The sequence below is a fragment of the Rhododendron vialii genome, chromosome 1a (genome assembly GCF_030253575.1).
Source record: "Rhododendron vialii isolate Sample 1 chromosome 1a, ASM3025357v1".
Taxonomy (NCBI): Eukaryota; Viridiplantae; Streptophyta; class Magnoliopsida; order Ericales; family Ericaceae; genus Rhododendron; species Rhododendron vialii.
The window spans coordinates 312,355-334,616 of record NC_080557.1 but is presented as its reverse complement, the minus strand read 5'-3'; the positions used below and the strand labels follow the sequence as shown (position 1 = coordinate 334,616).

At 38.2% G+C, this 22,262-nt stretch overlaps 3 protein-coding genes and 1 non-coding gene across 8 annotated transcripts; all 4 read left to right on the top strand.

The window, feature by feature from the left end:
- Window positions 1-204: 204 nt before the first annotated feature.
- On the top strand, window positions 205-5,623 carry LOC131323412 (VIN3-like protein 2). 5 transcript variants are annotated; one of them, XM_058355208.1, is made up of 5 exons: window positions 284-511; window positions 657-747; window positions 1,943-2,609; window positions 3,567-3,886; window positions 4,260-5,623. In XM_058355208.1, exons 2-5 carry the CDS (start codon window positions 726-728, stop codon window positions 5,363-5,365), a joined length of 2,115 nt encoding a protein of 704 aa, XP_058211191.1. In that variant the 5' UTR covers window positions 284-511; window positions 657-725; the 3' UTR covers window positions 5,366-5,623. The 5 variants fall into 5 exon arrangements, with proteins under 5 accessions (XP_058211175.1, XP_058211191.1, XP_058211196.1 ...); XM_058355213.1 differs by having other exon boundaries at window positions 304-322; XM_058355192.1 differs by lacking the exon at window positions 657-747 and having other exon boundaries at window positions 205-322.
- A 328-nt stretch (window positions 5,624-5,951) lies between these two features.
- On the top strand, window positions 5,952-6,058 carry LOC131308755 (small nucleolar RNA snoR100). The gene has a single exon (XR_009194564.1). It is a non-coding gene; the product is annotated as a small nucleolar RNA snoR100 (small nucleolar RNA).
- Window positions 6,059-7,492: 1,434 nt separating this feature from the next.
- On the top strand, window positions 7,493-10,185 carry LOC131336390 (pentatricopeptide repeat-containing protein At5g66520-like). Its single transcript, XM_058372198.1, has one exon. The coding sequence runs from the start codon at window positions 7,883-7,885 to the stop codon at window positions 9,563-9,565; it is 1,683 nt and encodes a 560-aa protein (XP_058228181.1). The 5' UTR covers window positions 7,493-7,882; the 3' UTR covers window positions 9,566-10,185.
- A 4,778-nt stretch (window positions 10,186-14,963) lies between these two features.
- LOC131335339 (probable receptor-like serine/threonine-protein kinase At5g57670) lies at window positions 14,964-20,672 on the top strand. The gene is made up of 7 exons (XM_058370657.1): window positions 14,964-15,463; window positions 15,928-16,182; window positions 16,356-16,513; window positions 16,662-16,741; window positions 16,890-17,025; window positions 17,347-17,496; window positions 20,204-20,672. Exons 1-7 carry the CDS (start codon window positions 15,250-15,252, stop codon window positions 20,375-20,377), a joined length of 1,167 nt encoding a protein of 388 aa, XP_058226640.1. The 5' UTR covers window positions 14,964-15,249; the 3' UTR covers window positions 20,378-20,672.
- Window positions 20,673-22,262: the final 1,590 nt, after the last annotated feature.

The following is a 22,262-nucleotide window of genomic DNA, read 5'->3' as shown; positions in this document are numbered from 1 at the left end:
TTACATACTCTGAGAACTTTTGAAAGAAAAGAGATTCTCAAATTTCCCAAGTTGAATTTTAGTCATTTTCGGGATTTGGCAACATAAATTTTTAAAAATAAAATGAAAAATTTATAATCTTATACCTACAACAAACATATTTCTTAGCTTCTATTAAAATTTTAAACTAAAATTTAACATATATATATATCCACAGTTATCGCAAAGACAGCCATGTTCCAAATCACCCGGCACAAATTAAACACCAGTTACAAAGAAGGTTGTGACCTGCGAGGGAGGCAGAGGGTGCAGCCGCTGTTGCTAATGCGGAGTATTTTAATTGGTACTTTTCCTTTATCCGTTTCTCTCTCTTTCTGTAACCAGTAACCTCTCCTCTCTCTTTCTCTCGATCTCGAATTCTCGAATCTCTCCTTTCGCTGCTTCGGGTCCTAAAAAAGCCTGCGTTCAGGACCCATCTCATTAATCACGGATTCGATCCTAGTGACCGAATTTCTTCCTTCTCTCCTTCTTGGTATTTGTATTCCATTCTCTCTCTCTCTCTCTCTCTCTCTCTCTTATATGCTCTCAGTGCTTACTGCTTACATATACAATATTCGCCACCATATATATGCATATATGCCTCTGATCATGTTTTCCTGATTTGTCTATACGTACAGATGCAGCAAAAGTTGAAGCTTAGTGATGGTAATGCGGTGGGCATAGTGGTTATTCATTGACCCACGTCTATGGATTCTCCTCCTTTCGAGGGTAACCTGTGATTATTATTTTTTAATTCTTTTTTACCCAGTTCTTGTTTATCTTTTCTGGGGTTATTAGTGTTACTAATTGATACTCGATAACAACAGCTTGTGTTTTCCTTTTTGATGGGCCAAAAGGTTGAATCTTTTGAAGGTCTTTTGGTTTTGCAACACGAAAATGCTTGAATTGATCTGCATACCAGATCATACTGCATGAATTTTGTGTTAGTTTTTCTGTTTTTGTTTTCATTAATATTTTGATCAGCCTTCTTTCCAGGTAGATGTTAGGTTCTAAGATTGCCCTTCCTATCTGGAAATAGCAATTTGGTAACCTTAACAAAGTGTTTTTTTGGGTTGAAATTTTTTGTCAGAAGTTGTATTTCCATTAATATGATCGTCGAATGCTAGAGATGCCTTTGCTCTTCTTATTAAAGTCATATTTCTTATCTCGGGTGGTGTAAGTTGTTGTGCCATTGGTCCGTTTAATCTTTGTTTTCCTTTCCGAGATTAATGAATTTCTGTTGCTGAGGGAAAAAGAGTCATATTTCTTATCATAATCGGAGACTGTTACTTATTTGAAAAGTAATTTGTTACTAATGGGAAGAAGTACCATTAGATCGGGGGTTTTCTGGGGCTGGTGGTATTATAAAGTCAAACCAAGTACCGTTTCAGGCTTCTTTAATAGTATGTTGCAAACTATTGAGATAGTGACTTCCTTGGCCTAAATTTTAGGGGACTGCCCTGAAATGAACTGACTCTATTCGATGCTGTTGGAATCTCTTTGTCATCCCATGTCAATCATTAATCTATTTTTTTTTTTGTTTATGGGTGCCAGAGAAGTGGAAAAAGAAAGATACAAGTATACAACTGTATAATAACTCACACAGTTGTACTCCAATGGAAAATAATCAGTTTATAAAATGTTGCTTGCTTTAAATTCCTTTTTCTGGTACATACTTTTCGGAATGATTGAGACGAGTGCCTTTGTTTTATAGGGAAAGAGATGTAGGTGTGTTCCCAAGGAGTAATTTCTCACACTACATGAAAATTCTTTCCTCTTCCTTTCAGTGTTCTTATTCTCTTTGTTTTTCTATTATAATTTCTCCTCGTATGTGGGTAAGTCTTGTGAAGTTTGTGTTGATCTTCTGTACTCATCGTTTAGAGCTACGACTCTAATGTGGTGATACCATACTGTTTGGCCCCAGGAGTTGTACTTGATCCATCAAAGTGCAGTATGTTGAGTATGGAGGAAAAGAGAGAACTTGTTTATGAACCGTCCAAGTGGTCGCACGGAGCCCCTGAAATGCTACAATCCTGGAGCAGACAAGAGATTTTGCAGATACTGTGTGCAGAAATGGGAAAAGAAAGGAAATATACTGGCTTGACAAAGTTGAAAATCATCGAACACCTATTGAGAGTCATAGCTGAGAAGAAATCACAGGGGAATGACACAGCCGAAAACCCCGATCCACAGTGTTCACCTTCAGTTGAGCAAAGAGCTTCCAAACGGCAGAGAAAAACTGATCAACCTAGTCGCCTTGCTGTTGCTGTGAACAGTATAGTTGTGGACAGCAGTGAAAGTGATATGATAAATACTATATACTGCAAAAACTCAGCTTGCAAAGCTAAATTAAGTCAAAAGGATGTATTTTGCAAGAGGTGCTCGTGTTGTATTTGTTCTCTGTACGATGACAACAAGGACCCTAGCTTGTGGTTAACTTGCAGCTCGGAGCCTCCCTATCCAGGTGATGCTTGCGGCATGTCATGTCATTTGGAATGTGCTTTAAGGCATAACAAATCTGGCATTGCAAAAGATGGGATGGACGGAAGTTTCTCTTGTGTGGCTTGCGGGAAGCTGAATGATCTGCTTGGGTAAATTCTGACCCCTTCTCGTTCTTTACATTGGTCTTTTTCCAAGTGCTTTCATGGTTGTGCTATATGGTAAAAGTTCTCTGTCTTCTTTCGTGAGATGACTTTCTGCGTTCCCAAGTCCTTGTATCCTTTTCAATGATCGGGTGGGAAAATGAAATTTATTGTTGTATTAAGTCATCTAACCTCAAACACTAAAAGATTTTTGGACTTGTTGTGTGGTGTTGATGTGTCTTCCTTGAAGGCTAACATGAAAGGGGATTAGTTTACTCTGTTTATATCGTAATCAGAACATGTCTATTGCATCTTAGTGTTTCTTGAAACAGAAACTTCATCATAGTTTTTATGTCATCATTCTACCCAACACAAGGTTGTATTACGTTCTTCTCGAGGCTTCCATCACTAACACAGATTGAATGGTGCGATTATGTACCCCTTAATCTGAGTTTGGGATGGCAGGGTTCAAATGGCTAGGGTGTTTCAGATGTTTGATTTAGATGCCAAGGAGGAGTTGAAGTTGAGACCTACCTATAACGTGCATCGTGCAATAATCTCCGGATGGCCCTAGAAGAGCTGTAGCCTGTAGGGTTCTCAGCTACTGTGATTTGGTGATCAAACCAACCTTCGTTGAAGATGTGCTGTATTTTCTGAATCAAAGAGAATGTACATATCCGTTTAGATTAGGAGTTTTCTCTTTGTCCTCCATTAGGTTACAATTAGGCAGCTCATATTACAAGTTTAACAACTAGGTAGTTCACAACCAATTGATAAGTATGTCATCAGGGAGAGAAATTCTTATCTAACAGTTGAGATAAATCTGTCTCAAGTTGAAGTGAATTTCATGTTTCGAAAAATTGGGGGACTGGGGGGGGGGGGGGTGTTGTGTGTGTGTGTCCGTGTAGAACAAACAAGGGAAACTGGAATTTATCTCATTGCATTACTGTGTTCAAAATTCTGCAGATGCTGGAGAAAACAACTTATCACGGCGAAGGAAACCAGGCGGGTGGATATATTGTGCTACCGTGTCTCCTTGAGCCAGAAGCTTCTTGTTGGTACCAAATATTACCAAAACCTTTATGAACTTGTTGATGGGGCAGTGAAGAAGCTTGAAGAAGACGTGGGTCCTTTAACTGGTTTACCTGTGAAGAATGCAAGGGGTATCGTCAACAGGCTTTCTTCGGGTCCAGACGTTCAAAGACTCTGTGCCTTGGCAGTAGAGTCTCTGGATTCAATGCTTTCGAAAGCTCTTCGCTATGTGTCATCCAATTATCAGAATCAAGGTCAGCTTTATCGTTGCAATTTTTAATGGTTTTTTTTTAATAGCGAAGAGCTGATACTGTGTTACAAGAAAATGGACAAACTTGGGCTGCCATAATTTTCAAGGTTTCCTTGAATTCTTTTTATGTTTGTAAAAAAGGTGGAGTTGCGAATTGTCCAGTATCTTGTCATACAGGTCGTCAATTAGACTTCTTGCTCCTGGAATATTTGCCAGTCTGGCCAGTCATGGTAGTACTAGTACCTAGTCTTTTTCTTTGTTTTGTATTCACCAGTTAGAGACCTCTATCTCTTTTTTCTCTTTTGTGGTGAACTAGTATGACAAAATTCAAAGCAAATAGAACCTATGAACTGTTAATAAGAATGTAATATTTGCAGAATCCACTTTGATAGCTTCAAATATAATCCAGTTCGGAGAGGTGTGCACTTCATCTGTTACCTTGATATTGGGTTCTAAAGCTCCTGCGCTGGGAAATGTTGGGGGTTATACCTTGTGGCATCGTAAAGTTGAAGATGGGGACTACCTAGAAGAACCTACTTGTACATTGTTCACACCGAATATGAGGTTTTTGCTGTCTGGTCTGAGTCCAGCAACCGAATATGTTGTCAAGGTTGTTTGCTTTAATAGCACTAAAGAGTTGGGTAAGTGTGAAGTTCCATTCCGAACGGGTACTGAAGATGATGTCGCCACTCCAAATAACATCGAAGTTGTAGGAAGTGAAAGCCCAGCAACCAACTGCAGTAGTTTATCTAATCCATCTTCTGTGGAAGATGAAAATACTACTGTCGTTCTCTGTAGCAATGAAACTCAGAAGAGAGAGGACACTAGTTTTACTTATTGCAAGGACAAGAACACTGAGAAAACTGCTTCTGCAAATCTGTCGAATGATATAAATTTGGGAGATCCTGCATCTTCATTGGATGAGGAAGGAGCAAAAGGGAGAATTAATTCTGTCCCAAGTTCTATTGAATTAAATCTTGAGAATAAGGGTTCACAAGAAGAACAGGGGACGAGCGCAGACAGTGGATCACATACCCATATTCAGACAGGTATGGAATGTGTTGTGCCATTGGTGGGTAGCTCAGAAGCCGATTTGCCCATTACTCCTTGCAAGTTGGAAAATAACAAAGACGTGGCAAGAAACGGGAGGTTGAAGCCCAGCAACAAGGTTAGCGATAACGTGTCCGGGAGGGAAGAGGAGCATTCTGGTAACAGTAATAGGGATTTCGAGTATTATGTGAAAGTGATCAGGTGGTTGGAATGCGAGGGTCATATTGAGACGGCATTTAGGCAGAAATTTCTGACCTGGTATAGCTTGAGAGCAACACCACAAGAAATGAGGGTAGTGAAGGTGTTTGTGGATACTCTTATTGATGATCCAGTGTCTCTAGCAGGGCAGCTTGTCGACTCTTTTTCTGAAACAATTTCGAGCAAGAGATCTTCTGATGTGCCATCTGGGTTTTGCCCGAAACTTTGGCATTAACAAAGCTTCAGGCAAAAAAGCATCAGAAAATGTCCCAACACTGATCCGAACCCGACTTGGGTTGTGGAGCGGTATTTCGTTGGACCGTTGAGAAAATGTCTCAACATTCTTCATTTATAGATTTTAGGCTATTGTTTCCATTGAATTTGATTTCTAGCATCTGCTATTGTCGTGACGTAAAAAACATCAGAAGTCATTTTCTTCTGTAGCGCAACCATCATTGATAAGTAATGCTTTATTTGGGTAGGCCTATAATAACTACACTCTGTGAATTTCAAGTTCATGTATTGTGGAAATGTGTAGTACGAAATGTGTACATAGTGTGGCAGTGATTGTTTAGTGGAGTTGAATCAGCTATTAGTCAGGCAAAGTGGTGAAGAGTTGTGTGGTTTATGTATCTCGCTTTGTTTTGAAGCTTTTGGGGTCTTTCCAAATGAATTCTTCTAGGGCCACGAACAAAGACACAAGAACACTTGGCAACACTAGTGTGTGTGGGGTTGTGGAGTTCGAATTTTTGCTTTCCAAATTTCGCCTCTTTTTTTTTTTTTTTTTTGCATTTTTTGTGCATACCGATACTCTGGACTATCAATGAAGGAACTATAGTAATGTGCACAAAAATTGAATTGAGTCTCTTGCCTGCCCTCTCTGATGTCATTTGGCTTTGATTTGGGGACATGGTTTCGCAGCAAAACAGGTATCGGGGGCTACTATTTCAATGGTTTTCTGAGAATAGCTACTTTGTGCATATTGCCAAATGTTAAGTCTGTCTCCAATTTTTTTCCGCCCATACCTCCAATGATTGAGGACTATATGAGTTCTGTTGTTATCGTCGTCTCATGAATGTTGAATACTTTCAACCATAAAAAGACAAAAAAATATTTGGAATACAAAGTTTGACAGAAGGCTCTAGCCAACGCAACCTCGTTGAATCTTCATCAATCTGAGATTCTTTGTTCCCCCTATCTTTCAAATCGCCATAAATTAAGGAACATCGTTCAATTCAAGTTTCAAATTTCTTGTCAAAATTATATGGGGGCGACTATTCGCAACTCCGTATTTTTTCCTTAGCCCATTAAAAATCTTTAATTATACTCGACAGTTAGTTACCGAAATTGAGATACATTTTCAGCATATAATTACCGAAATATAATATTTTTTTCAACAGCTATTTACCGAAAATGTATGTTTGGCAGTTGTTTACCGAAGGTTGAACATATTTTCGACATGTAGTTACCGAAATATAATCTTGTTTTCAACAGCTATTTACCGAAATGTTATGTATGATTTTCAACAACTATTTACCGAAATATAATAGGCTAAGAGAGAAAATACGGGATTGCGAATAGTCGCTCCCAATCATATAGTAATTATGTCAGTCCAATATTTTTAGAAAAATTTCAAAATGGAACCTGAACTTTGCACCAAATGTCACAGAGACACCTGAACTTAAATTTATTTCAATTAAACACTTGTACTAACAAAATTCCCAAATTTAGACCCCTGCTGCTATATTTCGTCCACTCTGACCCAAAAATTGCTGATATGGCATCTCAACCCTTCTAAGTTGCCCCATTGCACATGTTTCCAATAGGGGACGATGCACCCAAGAGAAATCCATCACGTTACCCATTACTTCATATTTTCCTTGTGGTCCCGAGCAGAAAGAAGAAAAAGTTAAGGTTTCCTCCGAGTCTTCATGGTATAACTCTTGGGGTGGGTTTACATTGAAAAGTTAAGTAACTTATTTTTTCGTCTGTATTTAAAAAATGACCTTAACCTAATTTAGGTTAAAACTCATAAATTATGTTAAGGTCATTTTTTCTTCAAAACGTGAGGTAAAGTGAGGGGTTTGGCTTGGGTGCATCGTTCCCTATTGGAAACATGTGCAATGGGGCCACTTAAACGGATAAGAGATGCCGCGTCAGTAATTTTTTGGACGGAGTATAACGGCGGGGATTTAAATTTGAGAATTTTGTTAGTAGGTGTTTAATTGAAATAAACTTAAATTCAGGTGTCTCTGTGACATTTGGTGCAAAGTTTATGTGTGATTTTGAAATTTCCCCTTTTTTTTTTATCACACCCGCTTGTCATAGTTCGACTAGATTCTCTAGACAAAGCCAGGATTTGTTTGGAACTTAAAAAAATGAAGGAAAAAGTGGAGAAATTAGTAATTTTTTCCTCTCCCCTTGTTTGATTGGTGAGGAAACAAGAAAATATTGAAACATAGTAGTAGTAATTTCTTCCACATTTTCCTCAAAGTTTCGTTCTCATTTCTCAATCACCTTTCTCTTCCTTTCCTTTCCCCAAGTTTCAAACAGTCTAGGGAATCTGTTCTCACTTTGAGTCATCCTTTTTTCCTTTTCCGAATCACCGGAGGTAAAAAGTAAAAGAAAAATGGACTCTTAAGTTGGCCGGAAATCTAAATTCTGGACCTTTTCGAAAAGTACTTGAAAATCGTAGTTCTCCTACCCGCCATCTATAACAGTTTTAACGGCTTTAATTCAAGTTCCTCAGCGCATGAGTAGCGGAAAAAGTCTCTTGAAACCGATCTCGTATCTCTCTTACCTTTCTCTCTCACAGAGATGCTCCACCATGGACCAACTCAAACAAATCCACTCCCACCTAATCACCACCGGCCTCGCCCGTTTCACCTACACCACCAGCAAAATCTTAGCTTTCTGTGCACTATCCCAAACTGGTGACTTGAACTATGCACACACAGTTTTTAACCAGATTTTACTACCCACTACCTTTGATTTCAATGTCATGATAATGGGTTATTCCGATAGCTCGGAACCCGAAAAGGGTCTCGCAGTTTATTCGAGTATGCAAAGAAAAGGGTTCGAGCCAAATGAGCGTACTTTCCCTGCTTTAACCAGAGCATGCTCTTGTGCTTATGAATTATATCAAGTTCATGGTCAGACAATGAAGCTGGGCTATTGTTCTGATGTTTATGTGATTAGTTCTCTTATACACGTGTACTCAAAATTTGGAGCGACGAATGTGGCTTGTCAAGTGTTTGAAGAAAGTTCTAGCAGAAATGTGGTTTGTTGGACTAGTCTTGTAAGTGGGTATTGTAGTAATGGGCTGGTTGAAAAGGCTCGTGAAGTGTTTGATTCAATGCCCCAGAGAAATGATGTTTCTTGCAGTGCCATGGTTTATGGGTATGTGAGGAATGAGGATTTCAACGAAGCGATTAAGTTGTTTTGCGAGTTGAAGAGTTGGGGTTATGTGAGGCCTAATCGGTCTCTTTTGGTGTGCGTTCTCTGTGCTTGCGCAGCTGTGGGTGCGTTTGAGGAAGGCAAATGGGTTCACTCTTACATAAACGAGCATTTCTCAGAGCATGAGGCTGAGTTGGGTACTGCGCTTATAGATTTTTACGCAAAATGTGGACAAGTAAAAGCTGCAGAAAATATATTTCGTACGATGCCATGCAAAGACGTAACAACTTGGAGTGCTATGATCATGGGATTAGCCATCAATGGGGATAATGAGAGGGGGCTTCAGCTTTTTGCAGAGATGGAACAAAGGGGGCCAAAACCCAATGCCATAACCTTTGTCGGAGTTCTTTCTGCTTGCAACCACAGAACTCTTGCAAATGAAGCCTGGAGATTATTTGGGTGCATGGGTAAAATTTATGGTATCTCACCGGTGATTGAGCACTACGGTTGCATGGTTGATCTCTTAGCCAGGGCAGGACGAATCAAAGAGGCAGAGATTTTGATAAAGAGCATGTCAATGGAACCGGATGGAGCTATATGGGGGTCTTTGCTTAATGGGTGTCTGATTCATGGCCATGTTGAGTTGGGGGAGAGAGCAGGGAAACAGTTGATCCAATTAGAACCTCAACATAGTGGTAGGTATGTTCTTTTGGCAAATATGTATGCTGCGATGGGCATCTGGGAGGTTGTATTAAGGCTACGGAATATAATGAAAGAGAGGAAAGTAGATACAGTTGCAGCTTGGAGTTTCGTTGAGATTGATGGGGGTGTCCATAAATTTGTTGTGGATGATAAGTCTCATTCGCAATCAAGTGATATCTACAGTCTTTTGAATCAGCTTAATAAAGAACTAGTGTGGAGATGCTTTTCGAAGAGAGTAGGACGGAGTGACCGGAGCATGGCATCCCTTTTTGACCAAAAGAGCCCCTGCCCACAATGGAGCCAGACAAGAGGAACTTACATGGACCTGACAATATGAGAGTACCCCAAACGCGGATCCGCTGGAACTCTATCAATATGGGCTTGAGTCAGGGATCAGAGAAGGCAAATATGATCTTCTAATCGTACTCGGCCTTTCCCAGCTTAATATCAGCTTTCCAATCAGTAACTTTTACTCAACAATTTCAATATTGGCATCTGTTCCATGACCACATCTAGCCGATGGTGAAGGGTTAATCTTTCAGAAACTAAATAGAAGCCAAAGGAACTGAAAGAGTCGTATATCCCTATAGGTTCCAACCGTTGCTCTGATGTCACAGACCTACTCAGTGGCACTGTCTTGCCAGGTCCCAAATCATTATCTGCGAGCTCAGTTTACAGGGTGGTGCCAAAAGAAACCAGAACGCAGGTTCATTTTCTCTATTTTGATATTGTTTACTTCTTCGAAGGTTGTGTTTGTCTAGAGGGAAAACAGCCAAATGCCGGGCTACCTATGATGTGAGTTACTGGACAATGTAGAAGCTGTGCCGATGTTTATTTGTAATGCCAGTTACCCTTCACAAGTTCTGAATCAAATCCAAGAGTGCAAAGAAGGCCTACCCGATTGCTTTTTATGTCCTCTTAAAAGTTAAAGGCCCATATTGCAACATATTCTAGAAACCATGTCCAAATCGAAATGAACCCTTTCAATTCTGTATTGGTGACAACATTGACCCTATTTGACCCAAACCAAATAAGATCCAACAAATAGAGAATTGGAATGTTATTGATCGATTTAATACAGAAGTAATTAACTACTGTGCTCTTATCGAAGCTCTGGCAGTTGCAGCTGCGCATGAATAAATATATCATCTCTCACTCCAACCCCCCAAATGGTACCACTGGAAAAGAGAATTTTGGGGACCAGTAATCCCACGGCTTTAAGATATGTCTCTGTTTACTTAACCGAGACATCTGTCCACATGTACTGTTGCAAAGGAAACATTTGGGAGAAAATAATCACTCAAAAGCAGAGCGTGACCACTACACCCACCCACTCTCACTGTGCATCTTTAATGGGTTTCAATTTTTCTTTTCACAATTTTGGCAGATTTGTTATGCCTTTATTGATTCCACAAAATTCTACTCCAATGCTTCTGCCATTTACCTCTCAAAAGCTGTGCATTTGATTTGAATATGGTTATGTTAGCAGAGGTGTTCTGGTTACTCGTTGGTCCAGTTGTATTGGCAGGAATCACTATGCCACCTGTCTTTTTTATCCTAGGCGTACTGTTTAGCTAAGAAAACGCTAGGTCATAGATTAGAGCAGACTGATACATCATGATAAGTCTCCTCAACCGGATCAACAAAAGGCGAGATCAGCTCACTTCTCCATTGACTGCACCCTCAGCCGGAGCTGGTGAATTCAATGACTATCCGAATGATGAAGAATAGCCTCAAAGATTACTTCAAGACTGGTTCTGAATGCCGCGTAACCTGAGTTTAGATAGTGAGATGGAGAGCTAAGAAAATAGTCTGTTTAAAATGGTATGCTCTTCTAGGGATAGAGCACTCTGAAAGAATCCCTTCTTCTCCCCTGCCTGGGCCTCTCTCTAGTACCTATATCGCTATAATATCTATTCCTATCCAAACAAGTAAAACTAAACATAGAGGCAAATAATGTTCACTCACTCACTTTAATTTCAATTTTCTTTTGATCCGCACTCATTTTAATTTAGAAACGGTTATTTCTTATGATGGCACAATCATCCACTCGTCGTGAAGCCTGAAGCCTGATTCAGTTGTGGTTTGCCACTTTACTGACTATATTACGGTAATTGGTGTTATATATGTCCTAAATTATAAATTCACTATAACTGCACAAGTCTTTGTGGCACGTTGCAGTGGTGTTTGTATGTTATGTATTTTAGTCTGCAAACGGAAATCATCGTGTGCATGCAAAAAGATCTCTCAAACAAAATATATGCCTCTCTATCAAACAAACACTAGTATAAATGATTTACTACTTGCAATGAAATCAGTCTGTAAACTATTCTCTTTTTTGCTAGGTGGTTGGAAAATATCCCCTTTCTGGAGGAGTGGGTTTACTTGCAAGCCTTATAAATACGGGTAACAGTGTTTTTGGTTACCAATCACTGTCTAATAGTAGTATTTCGTACGTTCTTCTATTACTAATCACGCCACGTTATGTACATTGTTCCTACTGGTAAAAACCTCGAAAGTGCTCCAGCCATTGCAATATTATATCCTATAGAGACGAAAATGGGAAGACTGTGCAATCAGCAGGATTAGACCAAGTAAATGAGGTTCGCTTGTCTGCTGAATAGTCATGGACTCATGATAGTAATACAAAGAATGTAGAATTTCTTCTGCAATGTTGTAAGGACCCGGCTGATTTGTATTTGGACTGCAGATATACCTTCGTAGGTTTGAGGTTTTCAACAAATCTGAGATTACATGGACCGCTCTCTGTGGTCCAAACCCAGACCTCAGAGAAGTCGGATTCTTGTTTTAATTTCTCAATTTTATGGTTACTAACAGTGGGGTAGGAAGCAAAAACAATTAGAAGTAAAAAATTGCGGTTTTATACCATTTTTCATTCTAGTACTTTATGCACATGAAAAGCTGAATTTTCGAAGGTAGATTTGGGAAAACAGATTTCATGTTTAGTAATAGCAAATTCTGAATCTGTATTCTACGAACGAAAATAAAAACAAGAGATAATAGTTGTTACTCGCCCATTTTCCGCCAAAATAAACGCAGCACAGAATTTGTGTTTGTCAGAAGACTTACAACCTTACCAAAGGACGCACTCTTCGAATTCGAATCCATGATCTTAAAGATTCTGGCTTTCGTGTTACCCTGGCTCTTCGAAGTTCTTTCATAACCTATGTTTTGTTGAAGTGATATCTGCATTTCTTGGTCGGTCGCGTAAAGCCCGCGGTAGCAACAGAACCGGGGGAAAGTATACAGAAAAGACAATCTGGACAACAGTATTCTAATTTGCAAATCGTTTTGTGCTTGGTGCATCCATGCTGCGGCTGCACTAGTCATTATTTTTTACTAAACAAACACTCTCTGTTTTTAACTTCTAGAAATAAAGACCCGCTTTTCCTTTTCCTTTTCCCCATTTTCATTTTTATATGCAGCTTTGGGCCCCTCAAAAGGTATTGGATGAGGGGCACGTGGTCCATGCTCTAGGTAAAAACTGAAAACTGAAAAAAGGCAACAGTTACAGTCTCATGGTCATGGATATATAATAATATTAATACTTAAAATAGATATTTTTTGAATTAAGGGTAATATATCGTAAGAGAATGACCTGTTTCGTAAAACAAAAATAAAAACCTTAGGGGAACGGGGCATTTCTCTACTGTTTTCATCAGTATTCTTTTTCAATTCAACTATATGGTGGGTTTGTCCCTCTAATGTGTACGAGTTATCTCACATGATCCTCTAATGCGACGCATCTATGCTTTGTCATCTCACACATCTAAAAATCAATGACTGAAATTGTGCCGTCATTAAAAGTGACCCAAAACGATTAGGCCCGGCCCTAAAATCTTGGAAGTCATAGGTGGGGTGTAAAAATGGGACCTCTCGTTATTTTGTTTATATTTTAGTTGTAATATTTAACCTTGTTGTGAAGTGGTTACCCTTGTAACTCCTTTAGATTTTTTGAGGGTGTTTGGGAGCCTACTTTTTGGCTTTTCATTTTTAGCTTTTTGGCTTTTTGACTTTTTGAATTGTGATCAGAATGTATTTTAAATTTAGTAGAGTGTTTGGATGATATGTACAGAATGTATTTTGCAACCGAAATAGTGTTTGGGAGATATGGGATGAAAATGAATTATGAGTTGGTTTTTTACTATGTTGCCCCTACCCATGTCATAAAACTACTATTAATTAAAAATCACCCCCCTCTCTCTCTCTCTACAAATCGAAGAACCCAGCTTCTCCCCTTTGAAATCTAACTTCAAGAACCAAATGGTTAGGGTTATTTGCCAATACAGAGTCTAGTCCACTAGCACCTGGTATGTTCCTCGCATTTCTTTGAGATCTGACTTCCAGAATCAAATGGTTAGGGAGAACCCATCTTCTATTTTGCCGTAAAATCTCAAACCCATCTTCTATATTTTGATGAACTAAAATCAAATCTCAAACCCATCTCAAACCAACGAATTGAAATCAAATCTCAAACCCATCTCAAACCAACGAATTGAAATCAAATATCAAACCCATCGTCTATTTTACCGTTGAGTTCGATGTTGCCGTCATTGTCATGGAGTTTGATTTTGCCGTCGTTGTGGAGATCGAGTAGTGGAGTTCAATTTTGCAGTAATTGTTGTCGGAGAGTTGGAGTGGGGTTTCTTGACTGGTGAGAGGATAACATTCATGGAAGGGCTTTTGGGGGATTATGGTGAAACTAAGCGGGTATGGTGGTCTTTTCATGTACCTTTTGAACGAAAATGGGAAACCGAAAATGGGAAAAGCTCCTCCAGACCTCTTTTTCGCTTCTCTTCTCCATTCTTCAAATCTCAAAATCTATTCTCATGGAATGAGTTCTCTGTTTTTTAGCCAAACAGCCAAAATGGAAAAAGGGAAAACAGAAAATGCAAAAATGGGCCTCCCAAACACCCCCTTTATGTCGTGAGTTCAAATCTCACCTCTATCAGATTCATAGCATTTTTTTTATAAGTTCAAAATACCTTCGCGTTAACAACGTAATTATGAAGAGTCGAACACGCAACCTATTAGCAGGAAGGCACATTTTTACCGTTGAGATACATTTATCTATACAAAATATCACTGACATATATAAGATTTATACATAAGATTGGGCCCTATTATTGGATAGCATACATAAAAGAGCATACTACAAAATTTCTATCTTATGAATCGTCAACATTTACGACATAAGAAAAATTACAATTTTACAACACTATAGTATAACGAGATTACAATAGTGTTATAAAATTGCAAATCAATGAATCCAAAGTGCAATTTCTGTCAAGTGATTTACCTAATGGGCAGGTTCTTTGGAGTTCCTCACTTGTATTTTAAATGCAAGTCTCTATAGTCATTTGCTGGGACTAAACATACACTTTAGCAATTTATAGTGTGACTAAACCTTAGCTTCGGCCCAACATAAATGCGATAAGTTCCTGAACAAGATTATGCGGTGAGTAGGGCAATACTACTCATCATGTCCATTGCCGGACCCAAAAAAAAAAAAAAAAACAATAAGGCACTAAAACCAATCCGACCCATACACACTGCTGTCATAGCAACCCATTCGAACCACTCGGACCATCTAATATGGTTTGGTTAAGACTCGAACCACTGCAAGTGTCGTCCAACAACTCCACCAATTATTGATGTTGGATAACAAATTGACCAAATCAAGGGACTAGTTTATTTAAACCTCCTATGACAAGAGAAAGAACACAAACACGACACTATTTTAGCCTGCAGCGACTTCTTCCTCGGAAATTATCACGTTCCCATAATATTAAATTAAGCATCTATACCCATTTGATTCTCCATTATGTAGACAAATTCTCATAATCTTTTGATTGAGAGAGAGAGAGAGTCGGAGAGAGAATCTTCTCACACTTGTCCTGTTCTGTGGTTCTCTAGTAGTATTTCGTTGTGTCTATTTCTTTCCTTGCAAACCCTGCATAAAAAAGAGCTCCGTTGAGAAAGTCGGGATTCGAAAGCAAAATGAGATATATGCGTACGGGAAGTTTGAAGAGACTCTTCTCAATCAAGCGTCGAAGCTTTGAAGCAGACGTTGGAAAACAAAAAGGTGATTCCCCTGAAGAAGACAACAATGAAGCCTCAAATGTATTTCCAGGAACAGAGCCTTTTAAGAGACCCACTTGGAAGTGCTTCTCTTTCGAACAAATCTTTGTCGCCACCAATGGGTTTTGCTCAGGTTTCATACAAAACTTTCACTGATTCTCTCTCTCTCTCTCTCTCTCTCTCTCTCTTTCTCTCTCATTAGAGTAGCAAGTTCCAAAAACAGAAAAGGAATGTACTTTTGTTTCGTCTTTTTGTCTGATTTTCGTGTGCCTATGTGTGTGGGTGCCGAAACCACTATTTCCCTTCATCAAAATCAAAGGAACCTGAATTCCTATTTACAGTTTTCAAGTAGTTGTTGTGTCCTGGATTCTGTTTTTTGTTGTCCCAGGTTTCATAGAAAATTTTTAAGTTCCCACAAATTTTGCCCCCTCTATTTCGGGTTTTAAACAAAAGAATGTACACTATCTACAGTAAATACTATAAGTTTTCTGACAATTTTTGGATTTCTTATAACCAATATTTTCCTTTTGGGTATCTAAGAAACTTGATTTTTCTTCTTTCAGATATCTGATTTTGTGTTAATTGCTTGATTATCAGAAAATATGGTTGGGAAAGGAGGGTATGCAGAGGTTTACAGAGGAACGCTAGGAGATGGGGAGGCAATAGCTGTGAAAAGGCTAACAAAAGAATCCACAGATGAGAGGAAGGAAAAGGACTTCCTAACAGAGATTGGAACACTTGCTCATGTTTGCCACCCAAATGTATCATCACTCCTTGGTTGTTGCATCGACAACGGCCTCTATCTCGTCTTCCAGTTCTCCTCCAGAGGCTCTGTTGCTTCTGTTCTCCACGGTATAAAACCGCAACACAAACATGAGAAACGATATACGCCACGGAATTTCGCGCAGAATGATGTGGCCTTTTTTGCCCATCGTTTTGGACAGAATTTATGTGAAAATTATTTTAGGGGGTTTATAAACAATTTGATTTTCGTATTTATGAGTGTCGAATGTTTGTTTGTTTAGATGAGAATTCGCCAGCAATGGATTGGAAAACAAGGTATAAGATTGCAGTAGGAATAGCAAAAGGCCTCCATTATTTGCACGACGGTTGCCCGAGAAGAATAATCCATAGAGACATCAAGGCTTCGAATGTACTGTTGACTTCAGATTATGAGCCACAGGTACAGTAATTTGACTCACTCCATTGCCAAGAAAACAAATCCAAGTTTCAAGATTTGATACTACTACTTTCTGTAACTTGCTTTTGCATTTGAAGAAGTTTTGATGAGTTTTGTGTTTGATTGTGTGTTTTGTTTGAATAAAATGTAGATATCTGATTTTGGGTTGGCAAAATGGCTTCCGTCTCAGTGGACTCATCACTCAATCACTCCAATTGAAGGGACATTTGGGTATTACACAACAAAATTTTCAATATATGGCTTTGGTTTAATTAGACCTATGCCATAAAAGTTTCTGCAATTCTTTAAAAATCTGTTAAAGCTACGTACAATCAGTCCGTAAATTGTTAAAGCTTCAGAGATGTTATACAAATTGCAGGCACTTGGCGCCGGAGTACTTTATGCATGGCGTCGTGGATGAGAAGACCGATGTGTTTGCTTTCGGAGTTTTGTTATTGGAGCTTATCTCTGGCAAGAAACCGGTCGATGCCGCTCACCAAAGCTTGCATAGCTGGGTAAGAAAAGTACAACTACTGTTGTGCCCTAAATGCAATCTGAGAGATGTGCTTTGGGACTGACAATTTTGTCGAACAATCTTAATACAGAAATAAGTTTATGGAAATTGAGTTTAGCGAGTGAGAAATCACCATCTTCACAGGGATAAAATCGCAAAAACAGATCTTTCTTCTAGGGATTGACTACCTAGAGCCGGAGAAAGTGACTAAAATTTGTTTTAGGCTTTGTATTTTACTGTTGTCATTGTCTTCTTTTGATGATTATGCAGCGCTTGTGTGTTATAAATTCTATGCTTATTATTGGAATTTTGATGTTGATAGGCTAAACCTATATTGAACCAAGGGGAGATTGAAAAGTTGGTAGATCCAAGGCTTGGAGGGGCCTATGACGATGCACAGCTTGACCGACTAGCCTTTGCGGCCTCTCTTTGCATTCGCGCATCTTCCACGTGGCGCCCTACCATTAGTCAGGTACCTAATTACTCCTATCCTATGCTGCTTTTCTTCAACCAGTGGAGTACTAATTTAGTTCCCCCTCCCTCAAAAAAATGAGTCATTCTTCGATAATTCAGCTATTTAATGTAAAATTATCATTATATTTCTAAAAGTACCAAATTTCAAGATTACCCTTTATTAAGAATATTGGGAGCCAATCACTTCAAAAGAGAAAGGGCGAAAAAATCATTTTTTATCAAATATTTTACTTCGACTTGTCAAAATAGACATGAATTATGGACATCCAAAAAGAAAATAATTTTTGCACTCTCCTTTTAGCCACGTATGCTCCTCTTCTTTTGGTCTTATTCATGTCAAATTAGAAACGGAATATAACTTTTAAACTCCACTTTTTTTTACTTTTGATTTTTTTATAAATGCACTAAAAAAAACTGTCTTTTAGTGCTTTAAAATACACACAACAAAAACACTAGAAGACAAAAGGATAGAGTGCACTTATAAAAAGATGGGGTGCAAAAATTATATTCCAAAAACTTCCCTTACTTTCTAATTAAAATATAAACACTCATGAAGGATAATTTGTAATTTTACGTGAATAAGAAAAAAAAGAAAGAAGAGGAATGTGTGTGGATAAAAGCAAGTGCGAAAATTATTTTCCCATCCAAAAATGTAATAGTGGGCTAAAATTGTTGGACGGAGGGAGTATTTGACTGACTAATTAATAGCTACCGGGATCAGTTAATTGTCTAGACTGTGGAGAAGAAATAATTTCAATATATTTATTTAAGAGCACATCATAAATATTTTGGTCCCCTCAATTAATTATGTGGTGGAGCGTCGAATCCTTGTTGTTTCTCACCTGTTTCAAGTCATCTTGATAAGGACCGGATTACGGAATATCATATTCCAATCGGGTGGTCATATGATTCCCATCGCCCCATGGAATGCTATATGTGCGTAGTGAGGTGTGTTCATGAATTAATGGAATTAATAGAATTATAACCCCCTTTTAGTAATTAGTTGACCTGCCTCTTCCTGCCGACTGGAAAAATAAATAAAACTATTTCCATTATCTTAAGTTTCGATAATTAGCAAATAGCTTCAGTAGTGACGATAGAATATTCTTGTCATTAGACATATTGTTTTTCATATTTTACTACTCCACTACTACTACTCTCTACTCTCATGCATTATGTCGGTTGAGTATAGTGTCACTCAAGCAACCAGTAATTTTAATGGAGGGATTTGAGAGGTTGGGGCAGAGGCCGGGATAAGGAAAGAAATTTCTTGCGTGGTGATGCTACAAATATAGCTTCGATTCTTCTAATCTCTATAGATCGTTTTCCTCAAATAGAAGAATTAAATCTCCAATCACGCGCTATACCGTTTATCAATGACAAGTGGTATCATAATGCAATATTGTGCGCTGACAAAATTAACTTAGTTTATCTTGTGCATTTATTTGAATACGTGAAAATCATGAAAATATTATAATTGTTTTTTGCACGGGATAATTATTTTTCCGAGTGGGATACCTCCACCCCTGGCTGCATAAAAGACAAAATACACTCTTCCCGAAACCAATGAATCTAGGAGAGGTGGTGAAACTCAGTCTGATTAGTCATATCAGAGCCAAGATGTCAGGGGTTTTTTTGAATTTTGTTTTGCTTTAGGAGTAGTTGAGTTCACAATTTTACTTCACATGACCTAATTAAAAACCGATTCCTGGGTGTAATGTCGACTGGTATAATACAGATAAGTTAATTAAGTCTTGTTCTAAATAATATTAGAGTTCTAGGAGAGATGATAAAACTTGGTCCGAAGACATTAAACTAAGATGTGGTCCTTGGTGCATGGGAGGGGTGAATTTGGGTTTTCCTCTTAGAATTCAATTTCGTAATGGTCATCTGATGTTCGATCCTACCTAACATAAACCTTTTCACTAAACAAATAGACAGCATTCATTATTGCCTTCCGATCCCATGTGGTTGATGATCATCACAAACGTACGTATGAAGAGAAAGGTCAAGTGGGCCGTTCATTAAGCCTTCATATTCTAATAATTGCATTGTGTTTCATATTTTAATGGCTTTTCTTTCTGTTTGTTTTTTTGTCTTGCATATATGTTTGGATACCCACTTTGTGCAAATTAAATCAGATTCTTATTTCCAGTTTTCTTGTCTCTGATGTGCTTTCGATTATAGAATAAACAACTGACTCTGATAGACCTAATTCTTGAAATCATATACAAATCATAAAAATGAAGGCATTGATTCTCCAAATTACTGACAAACATAAAATTACAAAAAAGTGCTTCCAGATCGAGCGCATAAGTTGTACATATTGAACTGCTGGCCTCATTATATTGTTTTCCGAATAAAGGAAAATTAAAGGTGCTACCTATTTGGATTCGCAAGAAGTACATTATCAAATTTGATTTCTTTTTTTCATCCGGAATCCACAAACAGTCCTTCTTGGGATCACTTTGAACTTACCCTATTATGGTAAACTCAGAACGAGGCGTGATACGCGAAAGGAAACATTGCAAAGTGAGTTGAAAACATGACCTCTGATTTATTGCTGGTCTTATAGTATAAGGTGATATATAGTCGAACTCATAGTCTGATTTATCTTAATGGATAAGCTTACCCTGATTGGTCGATAAGTATGATTGTAGTCAGTCGATCTTCGTGTATTAATATTTTATTTTGGGTTTTGACAGGCATTGGAGGTAATGGTAGAAGGGGAAGTGGATAGAGAGAAGTGGAAAATGCCAGAAGAAGAAGAAGAAGAGCAGGAGGAGTTTTGGGGATATGAGGATCTTGAATCTGAATGTGACACTACTTCCCTCTCTGCCTCCCCTCATGACTCCTTAACCTCAACCAGAAGTTCTTAATTTTCTTTCCTTTTTCGACGGTTAAGGGTGTTCAAGCCAGCTTACGCGCATCTCAACCGGAAGTTGTTTACTAGAAGTACTTTAGTATCAAATGCATGCTAGCTGATGGGAATATATCCAGTTTCCATATCCACCTGTAAATATAAACACAACTGCATGGAGGGGACCGGGGAGTTGTATGTACTGTAGCAACTAGCAAGCAACCCCACTCTTTTCTTCGTTATCAGTCTCTCGGTATGAGAAATTTTGTAATTTAATTCTGATTAAATAGCAATGACAAGTCTCCATTTGCTGATCTGGTTCCACTTCATTTAACAAGCCTTTATATATTCCTTGTTTTTCTCATATTCCCAGTGCTGTTTTCATGTCTTTCCAAAACAAAGAAAATCAAACCAAGTCGAGCCTTTAAATCCCAATAATGAGTTCTTTCGAGGGCGTTGTGTTTCGTGAAATTTCAATAATTTCGAAATGGGTTGATAGAGTCCTATGATAGGCATTTGTCACTAGAAATGAATGCAATGAGAGTGATATACAAGTAGTAAAGTACTAGTCACATTATGCCAAAAATTATTATGCTGTCACGCAACAGCACGTGCTTGACACCAGTCAATTAGCCCCATAGGAGCTGTCATGCTGGCTATCAACTTCACCCGAGATCCAAAAATAACTTATCACAATTTTTTTTTGGAAAATGGATTAGTCACACTTGTTATAATATATATACTACTATCAATATTCTTATATATGGCATAGCTAGCAAGCCTATATATGAGGCATAATACTGATAACTGCAGGGATATGAAATACGAACAAGAGGATACATGCATCAATACTCAAAAACTACTTCAAGAAAAAGGATCGATATGGATACAACCAAAACACATGTGTAAAGAACTAGATCTCTTATTTATTTTAATTAGTTACACGTTACACATAAAATCATGAATGGTGACGGAGACATACGTAGCTAGACTTGGGCTTATGGGGGCCATGGCCCCCGCGTTGCTTCGGGGTGTTTTTTTTAAATTTTTTTAAAATATTAATATTAGTTGTTTCTGTTTAATGAGAACACCTAGATATTGTATTTTGGATTGGATGTTATTTAGACATTTAATACTTTTAAGGATGTGTTCATTTTGGGTCTCAAAATCCAATCACTCACTCTGCGTACGGTCTCATATCAGGTTTTCTTCAATAATAATCTCATTTCTCTTTCTATCTCTCTCCACTCATTACCAACAAAATCTCTCTCAAAACCTAAACCAAACAATTTATTAAATTCCCGAACTTTGAAATTTCAAAATTTTGTTGGTCATAATTCGGCCCTTATGTTTACAAAATCATGGTTCCGTCTCTAAATGGTGATGAGCCAATTTAGCAATTAAGAGTAAATGTAGTATATATCCCATTGGTCAGTCTATATATGAGATATAGATATACCCTCTGACTTAATAAGGATCCCTCAACTCGACAAATTATGAACAAGTGAATGTTACTTTCAATGTATTTGAGGAATATTGATATTAGTTACGGAAATGATCGATACATATACGACTCCCTTCAAGACGTAGTTGCCACTTCATCTTATCAAGGAGATAAGAAATTCGACGTTACAAAAAAAAAAAAAAAGAGATAAGAAATTCAACCCCAAAGGATTTGAGAAAATCAATATGGAGTGAGAAAGACAATAAGTATTTGTCCTCCGTAAAGTCACATGTTCAGATCCCAAGAACGCGAAACATTCCATTAATCCTTATGTCCACTAGAGGGTTTGTTGATCGTTAACTTCAAGGTTCCGGAATTAGTCAATGTGCGCGCATGATGATCCGAAAATCCTGTCATAAAAAAATAAGAAATTTCAAAATGTCTCTCATTTGATGAGCTA

Bases quoted from the DNA above. Each gene is read 5' to 3' on its own strand.
- LOC131323412 (XM_058355192.1), top strand. From the start codon at position 214: ATGTTCCAAATCACCCGGCACAAATTAAACACCAGTTACAAAGAAGGT. The intron at 2,610-3,566 runs GTAAATTCTGAC...AAAATTCTGCAG, and splicing joins AAGCTGAATGATCTGCTTGG to ATGCTGGAGAAAACAACTTA. The intron at 3,887-4,259 runs GTCAGCTTTATC...TAATATTTGCAG, and splicing joins ATCCAATTATCAGAATCAAG to AATCCACTTTGATAGCTTCA.
- LOC131336390 (XM_058372198.1), top strand. From the start codon at position 7,883: ATGAGTAGCGGAAAAAGTCTCTTGAAACCGATCTCGTATCTCTCTTAC.
- LOC131335339 (XM_058370657.1), top strand. From the start codon at position 15,250: ATGAGATATATGCGTACGGGAAGTTTGAAGAGACTCTTCTCAATCAAG. The intron at 16,742-16,889 runs GTATTACACAAC...TACAAATTGCAG, and splicing joins CCAATTGAAGGGACATTTGG to GCACTTGGCGCCGGAGTACT. The intron at 17,497-20,203 runs GTACCTAATTAC...GGGTTTTGACAG, and splicing joins GGCGCCCTACCATTAGTCAG to GCATTGGAGGTAATGGTAGA.